The sequence below is a fragment of the Zootoca vivipara genome, chromosome 12 (genome assembly GCF_965207765.1).
Source record: "Zootoca vivipara chromosome 12, rZooViv2.hap1.1, whole genome shotgun sequence".
Classification (NCBI taxonomy): Eukaryota; Metazoa; Chordata; class Lepidosauria; order Squamata; family Lacertidae; genus Zootoca; species Zootoca vivipara.
In genome coordinates this window covers 28,322,168-28,336,855 of record NC_142595.1, presented here as the reverse complement: position 1 = coordinate 28,336,855, position 14,688 = coordinate 28,322,168, and the positions used below count along the sequence as shown (strand labels likewise).

The 14,688-nt window shown below is 47.3% G+C and overlaps 1 protein-coding gene across 1 annotated transcript; it reads right to left on the bottom strand.

Moving 5' to 3' along the window:
• Positions 1-10,234: 10,234 nt before the first annotated feature.
• On the bottom strand, positions 10,235-13,580 carry LOC118079461 (olfactory receptor 10A7-like). Its single transcript, XM_035103648.3, has 2 exons — positions 12,673-13,580; positions 10,235-10,328 (listed from the first exon to the last, which is right to left on the bottom strand). The coding sequence occupies exons 1-2, from the start codon at positions 13,578-13,580 to the stop codon at positions 10,235-10,237; spliced, it is 1,002 nt and encodes a 333-aa protein (XP_034959539.3).
• Between the last annotated feature and the right edge of the window lie 1,108 nt (positions 13,581-14,688).

Below are 14,688 nucleotides of genomic sequence, written 5' to 3'. Positions count from 1 at the left end.
GGAACTGAACCTGCAATTTATCAGATGTATGCCTGCAATTGTCCCACAGTGTCACAGTCTGGTTGGCGGGCAGTTGAAGCCCTGGCTGAGGATGTCAGGACCAGAGGCAAGATGGTGGTGTAGAAGCAGGAACAGGGGCAGGGCTGAGGGTTCAGCAGCAGGCAGTTGCAGGGTCAAGGAGCCAGGCGGAGGCGAAGGTCTGGGGGTTGAGGATCAAGGCGTCGGCAAGGTGAAGGTCCAAGGGTCGAGGATCAAGGCGTCGGCAAGGCAAGGGTCCAAGGAGCAAGAAGCCAGATGCAACAAGGCAGGGATAGCGTTGCTGTGGCAAAGAGCTGAAGGGAAATGCTGAGCTTTTATCCCTCCCAGCTCTTGCCACCAGGTGCAGTAAGTTATCAAGTGGCGTCACCTGAGTGGCCACTCCTATCTTCTCCAGCACAAGCTGAGGCAGGCCCCAGTCCTGCAAAGCACTACAGGCCCCAGAGCCTGACTCCTGCCCACACTCCTGACACAGAGCTCTTCTGGCTCATCCAGAATCTGGTCTTACCAAATGTGTTGTGAATAGGACTCTGGAAGCAACAGAGGCCTGCTGTGAAGATAAAGTATTTTACCTCCACAGTGATTTAGACACTACCATTTTGGTTCAGTCCCAGATAAAGTGATCACTGCTACGTCTTCTCCAACTTCATGGGATCAATTTCCATTTATGAGGCCTGATTATGTGGACAGGATGCTTGCAGAGAGATGCATCCAACTACATGCCTTCTTAATTCCTGCTCATCATGGCTGATGAAATTGAGTTGGGGAGGGTGTTTAATAGGTGGGCCAGGTAGCTGCCACCTTAAAGGAAGTATTGGTGCAACTACTACTACTAAAAAGAACACCCATCTCTGGACCCAATTTATTTTAACACCTACCACCTGGTTGCAAACCTTTCCTTTCTGGAGAAGGTGGTTGAGTGGGTTGTGGCATTCCTAGATGAAGCTGATTATCTGGATCCATGGCAGTCTGGGCTCAGGCCTGGGTTGGAGACTGAATCAGCCTTGGGGCCCCTGATGGATGAGCTTTATATAGAGAGGGATAGGGGCAATGAAACCCTGCTCTTTCTGCTCAATCTCACAGTGGCTATCAACTCCATTAACTATGGTATTCTCCTTGACTAAATCTGTGGGATGGGTACTGATGGTTTTGTGGTGCATTGCCTCTATTCCTATATGCAGGGTCATGCCCAGACAGTAACAATGGGCAGGGCCGGCCCTACAGCCAGGCTGGGTGGTGCAGGGCACTGGGCCACCAGGGGGGCGCCACGTAGCTGCGCCCGCCCACCACGCAGCAGCGCCCGTGGCAGCCGTGCTGCGTGCTGTGCCCGTCCGCCGTTCCGTGAAACGGGGCGGGGGCGCCTGAGGGATCCATCGCACCATGGCGCCAGGGTGCCAGATACGCTTAAGACGGCCCTGACAGTGGGACAGTGTTCTTTGACTCTCTGGTGTCTATAACATGGTGTACCACAAGCACTATTTTGTTCCCAGTGATTTTCCCAATGAAGCTGTGGAAGTGACCATTAAGTGTTTTGAAGCAAGGTATCATCAGTAAGTTGATGGTACCCAAGGCTATTTCTCCATTATATCTGAGTCAGTAAAGGCTGTGCAAACCCAGGGCTGGTGCATGAATGCAGTGGTGAAATAAATGAGGGTCAATAAACCAAACTTGAATATGAAAGGATGGAAGCCTTTTGGGTGGGTGGTTCCTATGTCCCAGAGACACGTCAACTGCCTATTCTGACAGTGTGGCACTCCCTCTGAAGGAAAAGATATGCAGTGGGGGGGGGGATGTTCCTTACTCTGTCACTGTCACAAAGGCCTAAGTGTCAAAAGGCATTCAGTGGCCAGGAGTGCTTTGCTCTGGCTGGTATGAAGCTATGACTGTTCCTGGACCACGACAACCTGACTACAGTGGTTCAAGCATTGGCAGCCTCAAGATTTGATTACTGTAACACACTTTATGTGGAACTTCCCTTGTATCTAGCCCAGATGTTTCAACTTTTTCAGAATGCAGCAGCTAGACTACTCACATGAGCAACCGGTTACTCCACTGCTGAGACAGCTGAACTTTTTACCAATTCACTACCAAGCCAGGTTCATCTTGGGCCCAAAGTACCTAAGGGACCATCTAATTCCTTATGGTTCAACTTGATTGCTCAAATCCTCTGATGGGGCAATTCTGATGGATCCCCATGGCCCTGAGGTTCAATTGGCATTCACTACGGTAGGTATAGGCCTCACCCTGTGGGATTTCCTACCAGCAGAGATTTGGCAAGAACCATTGATCCTTTCCTTCCTTGGGATGTCATTAGCAAACTTTTGCTGCTGTTGTTTAGATGGGACTTTGCAACCTGACTTTTCTCTCAATTAACTAGCCAGTATTTGCTGATGGTTTTATTTTATTTTTATGGATCTTTTGTTAACTTTATATGTTGCATTTCAACTTGCTATATTTTATGAATGTCTAGGTTATAGATTCTTAAATAAGAAAGAGGTGGGTTAAAAAACAACAACACAAGGGCATGGATGATGCCTTCCTAAAGCAGATTACCAACAAATTCCTCTATGTCAATTTCATCTCCCAGAAGGTGGACGAAGCAACAAGGGTGTCATCTCTCTTGGACCTGGTCCTCACCAACAGGAAGGAACTGATCAATGAAGTGAAAGTACAGGGAGCCTTGGAAGGAAGTGATTGTGTCCTTTGAAAACCAGTGCCAGATAGACTGCAATAAATGGGAATAAAACATATAATTAAGTCAAATTATATCTTGCATTGAGAGACAGAAACCATGTTCAGCAAAGGCCAGAAACTCTTGTATGGCAGGGGGCATCACCTTGCCAGGGACTTTCTGCTATATGTTGGGGCTCTGGATGTAAGAGATATCTATGTGTGCGTTGAGGAGGGGGCTATTATTACACTTGGCACCATTTCCAGGGGGTCTTGGGGGCCTGGGCACACACAAAATTATCACTGTGGGTGCCTGGCCTCTTTCCATCACTGGTGCCACCATGGCAACTGAGCCAGGGCACCCATGCTCCACCCCACCGCTGCTTTGGAAGCACGGCCACAGCCACAATGGGTCCCATCAGAGGCCCCATGGCAGAGGCAGAGGCCCTTGTGCAGTTTGCTGCCATGGCCCTGGTGTGTGCACACTGTGATGTTACGGTGGCATCATGATGTCATTTTGTACACATGCACCACTGGGCACCCATGCTCTGGGGCCCAAGTTGGTGCGTCCAGTCAATACTGTGGTAGGCTCACTCCTGACACGAAGGAAATGGCAGATCCCTTTACAAGAGTACACATGTAGGTCACATACACAGCATACATTTAAAGCACAGTTTAGGAGTCATGGTTTCCCCCAAAGAATCTGGGTAACGGAAGTTTGTTATGGGTCCCCGAATGATTCCAGGTACCTTTATTAAGCTATAGTTCCCAGGACTCTTTGGAGAAAGCTATGCCTCTTAAAGTGGTATGAGATTCTTTTAAATGTATGGTGTCGCTGTGGGAATGTGTAGCCATTGCAGCCACTTAGAGAATGGGAGACCTGGTGTTGGTGTCAGAATACATCCACACACTGTGCCATACTCATATGCCCTGCTTTGAGCAGGATATCCCAGAATTACAGAAGCCGCCCTGGCTTCTGATTGGATCCTGGGATATCCTGATTTGGCTCCCGAGAGAGTGTGGTCCCCAGAGAGACACATTTTGTTGGAGCGGTGCTCTCAAGCAAATCACCTGGCTCCTGCAAAAGCACAGCCCCTAAAGACACCTGTTTTGAGAGGCCGTGCTCTCATGTAACTTGTACGGGAGCCTGGCCCTGAAAGACAAACGTCCCAATTTTCCTCTACAGGATGTTGGAGGGTGTGCTATGCCAATGCTGGAGGCAGTGGTGGAGGAAGCCTCTTGGGTACCTGGGGCGATGTGCCCAGGGGTGGGGCGAACGCCCATAGGGACAGGCAAAGGCGGAGTTAGTGGCATTGGTGTGTGCCTTAGGGGGTGTTTTGGCGTCAGCGCGTGTCCCAGGGGTGTGTCTTGGTGTTGGCACGCATCCCGGGGGTGCGTCGGCATTGGAGCTCATCCCAAGAGGGTGGGCTGGCAGCAGAGAGCGTCCTGGAGAGGAGCTGCCCACAGCAATGTCATCCCCCATCAGGAATGACACCTGGGGCGAAACAACCCCACCACACCCACCTTGCTCCACCTCTGGTTGGAGGGAATGGCTGACATGGCAACCTTGCGTCTCCTGCAGCCTTCAATCACTCATTGCTCCACCTTTTAATCTTTTAATCAGTTCAGGTGAATTCCTCAGGGTGAAACAGGAAAGGGTGAAGGCCTCTCCAGGTGGGGCTTAAGCAAAGGGTTACCCCTTACCCTTGGCTAGGTAGACTCACCACAGTTTGTTATGAATAGTTAATATCCTGCACCATTGTCCCCTACTATAAATCTATTGTGTTGAAATTAATAGTCACCCAAGGTTGTGTTTTGCCTCCTTATTTCCTGTGTGGTTGCAAATGGACACACATTCCCAAGCACTTCCTTCCTTCCATCCCCTCTACAGAAACTGGGTAGGAAAGGTTGTGGTTGAATGTGTTTAATTTCTCACTTGTTACCAGTGCCGTCTTAAGCATACCTGGCGTCTTGGCGCGACGGATCCCTCCAGTACCCCCCCCCCGCCCTGTTTCCCAGCGCGGCGGGCGGGCGGGTGCCGCACACAGCGCGGCTGCCGCCTGGAGGGCCGGCGCCCTGTGCCATCCAGCCTGGCCATAGGGCCGGCCCTGGACCAGGGGGCGCTGCCTGAAGCCGCTGAAACAGCTAAGAGGCGTGCCTGGGGCGGCCTCCACCGCGCCTCTCAGCGGGCGCAGCGGCGCCCCTGGTGGCCTGGCGCCCTGCTGCCCTGCGCCACCGGACCCGGTCCTAGAGACGGCCCTGCTTGTTACAGGTAGGTAGCTGTGTTAGTCTGGCGTAGTCAAAACAAAGAATAATACCCCTCCCCACCCTCTGACTATACATAAGGGTCTGGTGACTTTTGTTTCAGTGTATCTGAAGAAGTGTGCATGCACACGAAAGCTAAAAACTATGACAAACTTAGTTGGTCTCTAAGGTGCTACTGGAAGGATTTTTTTATTTTATTTTATTTTATTTCTCACTGATCACAATAAAATTTTGCAAAGGTATCTCCAATATTTCTCCAAAATGTGTGTGTATAATGGTGGGCAAGCAGAGCTGGGAGAAGCAGGTTGGAGGAAACGTAATATATGCACGGTGCCTGCCAATTAGGAAGACAGTATATAAGGCAATTTAAAGTTAAGCCAAATGAATTTGGTAGAGTTGTCTCCCTACACATCTTGGTGCTAAATTGGAATGGCTGCACTGAAATTAATAGTGTTGAAGTGTAAATCTATCTTTAGATCATATCCTGAACATAATTCCTAGGCCCTTTCATAAGCAGACCATGACACAGGAGTCTGCTGATGAGAAAGGATTTTTTAAAAAATTACTATAGTTCCCCTTGACAACCTTCTATCATTAACATGTAGCCTGATTAACAAGGTGCTTCATATTTAGTAGTTAGCCGCAGCCCAGGTCATTAAAAAGTTTTACCCAAAGTAATTATAGGAGTGAATGTCTCTCTCAGCCTTCTCCCTCTGGGAGCGAGAGTTCTGTCAGTTTCTCTGAGGGCTTTGAGCAAACACAAAAGCCCTAATTATAACTCTTGAGGCCTTGATGATGAGGGAGGGAAGAAAGCCTTCTGGCACCAAAGTTCAGAGCTGAACTGTGCATGGGAGTCTCCAAGGTACAGCATTGGTTGTGTGACAGGCAGGTGGGAGAGAGAGATACGAGTGAGAGGCAAATGTTATGCCAAATGATTTTTTTAACTGTACAAAACAAAGGCCTTATGTCTAATGCTGTTGTTCACATCAATAAGACAATCAGTTTTATTGTTTATAGCCAATGGCCAGCACAATACAGTATGAGCGCAAATCGCACAGCTACAAAACAAAAGACATTACATGCACTTGACCAGGACAAATCTACAATGTCCAAGATTTACGAACGTTCCTTCTAGTCAGCATCCCTAGGGTTTGGCACTTGCACTGCCCAGAAAGGTTGCCCTTAACTTTCTTGCCACTAGTGCAAATAAAAGGTAAAGGTACCCCTGACCATTAGGTCCAGTCGCGGATGATATAGTGCCACTCTATAGCTGATGCACTTAACAACATCTCTTTTGTTCACAATGTTAATAAGCCAGGAAGAATTTACAGCAAATGTTTAAGGGGCTTAAGAACATTAGGGCACTGCTAGATGTGGCCAAAGTCCCATCTAGTATGGCATCCTGTTCCCACAGTGGCCAACTGGACGCCTGTAGAAAGCCCACAAACAGAACCTTAATGCAACAGTGCTCCACCCACTTGTAATTCCCAGCAACGGGTATTCAGAGGCCTCTGGCAGTGCTTGTAGAATATAGTGGTACCTCGGTTTACAAACACAATTTGTTCCGGAAGTCTGTACTTAACCTGAAGCGTACTTAACCTGAAGCAAACTTTCCCATTGAAAGTAATGGAAAGTGGATTAATCCGTTCCAGACGGGTCCGCGGAGTACTTAAACTGAAAATACTCAAACCGAGGCATACTTAAACCGAGGTATGACTGTATAGCCATTGTGGCTAGTCCCCATTGATAGACTTATCCTTATGGCATGGAATTCACTGTAAAATTAATCCAGCTTTGTGGATAATTGGCTGAGGGCCAGAAGAATGTTTTTCCAGATAACCAAATTGCTACATGGATGCCCAGGCCCCTATGATAAAGTATATACCCTCCAACATTTCTCCCATGAAAACAGGGACGTTCTATTTAATGATGATGATGATGATGATGATGATGATGATGATGATGATGATGATACCCCACCCATCTGACTGGGTTGCCTCAGCCACTCTGAGCAACTTTCAACATACAGTATTTAATAATAATAATAAAATATTAAATAACTTCTCTATACAGGGCTGCCTTCAGATACAGTACCTTCTAAAGGTTGTCTAATTACTTATCTCCTTGGTGGGGGGCGGGCTGCATAATTCCATACTCTCCAACACTTCTCCAATGAAAATAGGGACATTCAAAAGAAAAGTGGGACATTGCGAAATCAAATCAGAAACCGGGATGGCTTCTGTAAATCTGAGACTGTCCTTGGAAAATAGGGGCACTTAGAGGGTCTGAAAGTAGGCATTACTTAATTGTAAGGGCTTCATAGTTAAGGAGCACATGCACTCAAACAGGTCTGGGTTGTAGCACGACAGCATCCCTCAACCTGGTGGCCTCCAGATGTTTTTGACCTACAACTCTGATCAGCCCTGGCAGCATAGCCAATGGTCAGGCATTATTAGAGTTGTAATCTAGAACATCTGCAGACCGTCACATTGAGGAGGCTATTGAAAGGTATATCTCCACATGACAATTTTATTTTCCTTAGGCTGAAAGTGAGAGAAAACTTTCATTTCCTGTGTCTGGGACCAGACGGAACTGCTTGGGGTAGGCTATATCTAGACCACTAGTAGGCCAACCTTGCATCTGCATTTCTAAAACATTAGTCCTCTTTATGTGCATCGGTGATAAACTGTGTTGGGGGGACACTGGGCTGTGTGCACCACCCCATCCCAAGTATCCCTGCATATCGAATTGCCACTCATTCCACCTTAGTGTTCCCATGAGGCAAGGCAAGGGAAGGCCAATGCCTCAGGCAGCAGATCTGAGACTGAGAAGTGTGCCACTTGTTGCTGACACCTCTGTGCCCAGACCACTTATGTACCTGTGCCCTGCTGCTGCACCCTCCCCGCCCCCATCAAGCCTGAGCTGCAGCAGCAGTGGCAGCACAGGCTAGGATGTAGTGGCAGCACAGAGGCAGGGCAAGCAGCAAAATGTCCTGGGCTGGTTCCCTGGATGTTCTTGTAGTGAATGAGGAAGTCTGAAGGGCCTCCTAATCACATTCAGCTGAACCTGGATAGAAGTTCCCTTCACACTTTCATGCTGAACACACCAAGATCAGGAGCGAAGCTCTTGGGGACAGCTCCTACATGAGTTATTTAACCCAGATTCTAATAATACCTGAACAGAGCTATACAGATGTTCCAATTCATCAATGTGTAATGAATGTGCTCTATCTTAGGACCACTTGAGGAAGCTTAAGCTGCTGCAAAAAGCTATTACCAAACTCTAGGTGAGGACAGACTACTGCCAGCTCATAACTCCAACTTCTTTGAGCCAAAAACCAGGGCACCCCACACACATGTTGCCACCCCCATGTGCTCAGGCCCCACCCCCACATTATTTCACCACTTATTCCCCCATCCAATTTCATCCCACCATCACTGGCACTACCCTCCGCTGCCTTATCTTTGCTGTCTGGCCTCCCTCGTTACTTCCGCCGCTGCTGAAACAAGGCCACTGTCATGGCAAGGTCTGCCACTGCTGCTGTAATGCCTTGCCACTGCAAGGCCTGATGAGGCCCGCTACCGCTGCCCGCTACCATGAAGTTCATCAAGGTCTGCTGCTGCCACTGCAAGGCCCTGTGAGACCTGCCACCACTGTCACAAGGTCTTGCAAGGGCTGCCCAGAAAATTGAGCCACTGCCGTGAGGCCTGATAAAATTCGCTGCCATCACCAACCCCCACCATGGCTGCTGACGTACTTCCAGAAGTTGGCACTGCGACCAGTAGTGCACTTCCAGAAGTGCAGCCTGGCTTCCTTGGAGCACGTCAGTGGCCATGGTCGACATCTAGACCTAATTGGAGGCCTTGAGGAGACCTTGCAGAGCCGGCAGCAGAGAAACTGGGACATCACGGATTGATATAAGGAATCAGGGTGGCGTTTGTCAATTTGTGATGTCCCAGAGAAATCGGGACTATTGATGGGTGTGTAACTCAAGTAACTTAAAGCTTGTCCATCTGCTACCAGGCCAGGTTCAAGGTTTTTGTGTTGATTATAAGGCCCTTATAAACTTCAGTCCAGGGTACCTTAAGGAGCAATAGATGCCTTATATCCCTGCCCAATCGCTGAAGTGTTTAGTGGTCTTCATTCACTGTCTGTAGTCCCCCATGGTTCAGACAGCCATTAGAAGTTGTGTTCAGTTCTGTGGAACTCCCTTCCTGTTGAGATCAATGATTTGATTATTTATTTGTTGAAAGGTCTGATATATTAATGTGCCTGATATAGAGGATATAATTATTTTCCTTATATTTTGGTTGCTGGTTGTCAGAAATCAAAAGCAAAGATTACAAAACAAACATTCACAACAGTGGGGATTAAAAAAAACCAGCTGCCAGCTGCCTAAATTAAGTCTGGCAGAATAGTATTTTGCACTGGGTTGCCAGGTCAGGTGACTGAGCTGAAGGGGATTAGAATCCAGCCTGAGTCCCACCCCCCACCCTACCCGCTTGGTCTTTTCCCTTTAGGGGGAATTACACCACCCTCATTTTAGCCAGTTTCAGATCAACTGGCTGAGCAAATTACTTCAGCATGTCTTTGACTGAGCTGGGTTGGGGACATAACACTGGCTGAGCCTGGCTGAGCTGGGAATCAGCCAGCTGAAGCCAGGGGCGTAGCAAGGGGGTGTAGCAAGGGGGCAGTCCACCCCGGGTGCCACCCTGGGAGTGTGACACTTGGCATGCCCCTCCCTGGCCTGCCCACTGCCTCCCACTGCACATGTGCAGTCTGTACAGGCTGCCGCACAAGCGGCACCCTGTTGTGGGCTGCCGCAAGCCAGTGCCACCCCATGCAGACTGCGCACGCATGGCAACCCACACGTGCACACTCCTTACGGGGTGCCACACAGGCACCGCACCCGATACCAGCTGGGCTAGGAACGCCACTGACTGAAGCATAGATCCACTGCATCTTAAACTGCTCATCCTTGCATATCTTATCATAGCTCTGCCCTAACTGCCTGGCTGGGCTGCATTAGAAGTTTAGCAACAAGTAAGTTAAAAGAGGAGGAGTGGGTTTTGTGTTGGAGGTTGAAATTCCAATTGCACTTGCATCATAGATTTATATAAGGAGATTGTGATGTTGGCAGTTTTATTTTTGATCCCCCTTTCCAGCGTTCCCTAACACAGAATTCACCTTTTTCACAACTGTTTCACATTGAGTCAGCATTTTAATGTAGCTGTCCACCATGACCCCAAAGTCTCTTTCCAGGTCAGTCACCAATAGGTGACTTTTGTGTGAAGTTAGCATTTTGGGCCCCAATGTACGCTTGCTTGCGCTGAATCATATTTGGCATGTTGATGGCCATTCACCCCATTTGGATATATGTTTTTGGGTTGTATTGAACTTCCTTGTCTCCCCACCAAAAATTGCTAGCCTTTGTTAAAATCCTTTTGGCTTTCCTTGACATTCTTAGATTATTATGCATGAAAAGAAACCCCCACATTTCACTGTACAGTTTAGGCATAATTCACTAACACCTAAATGATCTGTTACATGAAGTGGAGAACATACAGTCACATCAGTATATGACTCTCTGCACCCTGGTGTTCATTATGAGTACCAATTAAAAATTTAGTCCATCTGTCTGTGCCACACTCAGTGTTGCTATCTGTTGTCTTCTACTGCCCTCTTGTGCCTGTTATGCAGATTAGCGGCTCTATTATTAATTCAGACCCCATCAGTTCAACCCTGTTTAGGGACACCTACATGTTTAGGGACAGCTAATAATAATAATAATAATAATAATAATAATAATAATAATAATACGGCAGGCATCCAGTGCTGAACCCTGTCATGGTACAAGCCAAGCTGGCAAAGTCTCACTGGGCAACTGGGCTGAGGATTCCAGGCAGGCAGATTCCAGGTCCCTTATGGGGCCCCCTTTCAATATGTTGATCCTTCCCAATACCATTTCCATCCCTATGCATACAGCATCATTTTGCCTAACAAAAGGAAACCATACATTTTACTGAGGGAAAGATGGAAAAACTCCAACCCAGAGACAATCAGGGGTGTGTGTGTGGGGGGGGGGGTGATTTCCAGCCCTGTCAACCAGCAACCCAAATAGCTCTGTAAAGGCTCTAACTCAAAGGCTGGTGGGCAGGAAATTTGCAGGGCAAAATGACCCTAATCACTGGAGTGAGAAGATTTATATAGGCTTTTCTCCTCTCTACCTCCTGCGAGGGCCTATGGGGAGCAGGCTTTTTACCTGGAGTTTGTAGCTGGAGGCGTGCAGCTTTGGAGGCACGGGGGGCGGCAATACCCCGCCACATAACGATGCATGTGCAGCATCCCGCTGCACATGCATGTTATGTAGTGGGGTATTGCTGCCCCCCACAACTCCAATCCGCGCGGTGCGACGGGGGGATGCCACTTGGCACCCCCACCCCTGCAACTACCAAGCCGAGCCTCCAGCCTCCTGGTAAAAAGTCCACTTGGCACGGACTTTTTACCGGGAGGCTGGAGGCTCGGCTTGGGAGTCGCAGGGATGGGGGCGCCAAGTGGCACCCCCCCCCAGAGTGGAACCTGGGGCGAACCGCCCCCGTCGCCCCCCCCCCATTGCAACATCCCTGCCTGTGGACACCTGTGGAAGCAAGCCATGGATGGAACTCCCCTCGTTTTCTGCTTCATTGGGGCTCACACTGCGAGGCAAAACCACCTTGTGTAGATTGGAATGGAACTATACACATAATTGTGTATAAGTGTGTAATAATAATGATCAAATTAATAATCTGAATAATATGTAGGATAGAGCAAAACAAAAGTGTCACCCCTTCCTAGTTAAGAAGGTAGGAAAATGTTTATAGAAACTCTCCTTCATTGGACGTTTCTGAACAGAGGTTGGATGGCCACCTGTCCAGGACTCTTGAGCTGTGATTCATGCATTGCTGGGAGTGGACTGGGTTACTTTTGGAGTGCCTTCCAACTCCAGAATTCTGATTCTATGAAACTCAAGCGATCTTCAGCCATCTCAACCCTTGCTTTTTCATGCAAAACCATTTGCAGTCGTTTGCGGTCATCAACAGCTATCAGTCAGTCAATCACCCATTTCCACCACCCTTCTGAGTGATCCCCCCTCCCCATCCCCACCCCTCCCCACCCCTTCTCTACATAAGTGCCTGGAAACTTCCATTTCACTGTATCTGAAGAAGTGTGCATGCACACGAAAGCTCATACCAAAATAAAAACTTAGTTGGTCTTTAAGGTGCTACTGAAGGAATTTTTTTTATGAAACTCACAGGCACACATAAGCAGGGCAAGGAGGACGAAAGTGAGTTACAGCTCCAAGTGTTGCTGTTAATGTGGAGAAAGGAATATCTCAAAGGAATGACAAAGTAGGAATACATTATTTTTATTAAGCAGAATAATAAGTACACATGGTAAAGCAGTATGAACAAAAACACATTATAGAGACAATTTACTGTAATATTTCATTACAATATTACTAAGACAACAAGGTCAACTTGCACACTATTTCAGCATATCCTTTGGGGTGGGGGTGGGGATAAAAGAGGTAAAATAGTTCAAGGAAAACATACCTGAAATTCTGATTATGAAGCTGCTTCACAACTGCTTTTTCTTAATCATTGTAACAATTCTCTCCAGCTTCTTGGGGGAATGCAATATTTCCAAAATAATTTCCCTATGGCATGCTTTACCTCCTTATTTCTCAAACTGTGTATAAGAGGATTTGCAACAGGGGGCAGGACTGTATACAAGAGAGAGAAGGCTTTGTTGAGATCATGGAGTGTGTCTCTCTTTGGTAACATATACACTATCATGATGGTTCCGTAGAAGGTAGAAACCACAATAAGGTGAGAGGAGCAAGTGGAAAAGGCTTTTTTCCTCCCAGTTGTAGAAGGAATTTTCAAGATAGTAGTTATGATGAATATGTAGGATGTCAAGGTGAGGAGAAAAGGTGGTAGGGTAAATATGAATGCCAGGACAAAACTCACAACTTCCACCAGGTTGGTGTCACTACAGGAAAGTTTTATAAGTGGGACAGAATCACAGAAATAATGATCAATTTCATTGGGGCCACAGTATGTTAACTCTAGCATAAAACTCAAAAGTATTAAAGTAGCTATAAGTCCATTTATCCACGAAGAAACTGCTAGCTGGATGCACATTTGCGTATTCATAGTTGTTGTGTAATGCAGTGGTTTGCATATTGCTAAATATCTATCATATGACATTACTGAGAGAAGATAGCATTCTGTTGCCATTAGGTAGCCAAAGAAAAAGAACTGTACAAAACAGCCACTGAATGAAATCACATTTTCCTCAGTCAACAAGCCCACCATCATTTTGGGCATGACATTTGATATATAGCAAGTCTCTAGGCACGACAAGTTACCCAGGAAGAAATACATGGGTGTATGTAGATGCTGATCAACTACCACTACAATTGCAATGAGTACATTCCCAATCATGGCTGCAATATAGATCAATAGGAAAACAAAAAATAGGATATTTTTCCATTGACCGAATTTTCCAAAACCCAAGAGGATATATTCTGTAACATTCATCTGCTTTCCTTGTGTAGTCTGTTCCATAGTTTATGAAGTGCTTTCATCAGAGATTAAAGAGATCTTGCAATCTATCATTGAAAAAAGAGATAACATTAAAGTTAATAGATTAGCCTGGCAGGTGAATTATTTGACCCAGAAGAGCAGGAAATGAACATATAGGACACCAAATGTTGGGATGAAATCAGGCCAAATCTTTATTGATGGCACCAAGCATGGTACTACTTGGAATGGCAGTAGGGGCAGGATCAACGCATCATTCCACTTGCCTGATGCTAGTGGAATGGAATCCAGCAGTTGGACTAAGCCAAGCCTGCACTATGGGAGTTGGCCAGTGTAGCTTGTCATGATGCAAGCCAAGTTGGCAAGCTCTCACTGTGCAAACAGAATGAGAGTTCTAGCCAGGCAGAGACCCCAACCTGAGTTTGAGTGTGCCATGCTCAGTCCCTGCTACCTTGGGCCCTTTAAGGGGGCTCTCCTTTTTACTAAGTTGATTCTTCCCAGTGTCATTTCCATCCCCCATACCAAGACAGCAATTTCCCACCTAACAAAAGAAAGCCACCAATTTCACTGAAAGAAAGGTGGTGGTGGTGGGGGAACCCAACCAAGTTTCAATCAAATTGGGAGGGGGGGAATACTTTCTGGCCCTGTCAACCAGCAACCCAAATAGCTCAGCAAATACACTAACCTGTGGCTTGGCAGGTGGGAAGCTTGTGGGGTGAAATGAATTCCAGAAGGGGAAGGATGATAAAGCTTTCCATTCCCTCCTATGCATTAACTTGCACAGCAGAGAGGGAAGGCTCAGTGGAGAAAAGGGATGACTATGGAAATATCTCAGTTACCATAATGGATCATCATGCCATCTTGAACATCAAGGTAGCAAGGAGAGAGTGCTCCCCTTAGTCTTATGAATATCCTATGTAAAGTGCTGCATGGGGTGGGGGGGATTAGGTGCTGGTGTTCATGTATTGATAGAAGTGTCATGGGTTCCAGCAGGGGAGAGAGAGAGAGAGAGAGAGAGAGAGAGAGAGAGAGAGAGAGAGAGAGAGAGAGAGAGAGAGAGAGAGAGAGAGAGAGACGGTGGTACTCTGTACTCGTGAGTCCCATCACAAAAAAACCAATGCTTATGTGTGTT

What these genes read in the sequence shown, in the direction of transcription:
- LOC118079461 (XM_035103648.3), bottom strand. Translation starts at nt 13,580, where the DNA reads ATGGAACAGACTACACAAGGAAAGCAGATGAATGTTACAGAATATATC. An exon ending in AATAAGGAGGTAAAGCATGC is followed by an intron (nt 10,329 to 12,672) that starts CATAGGGAAATT and finishes AATGGGGTGAAT; the next exon opens with GGCCATCAACATGCCAAATA.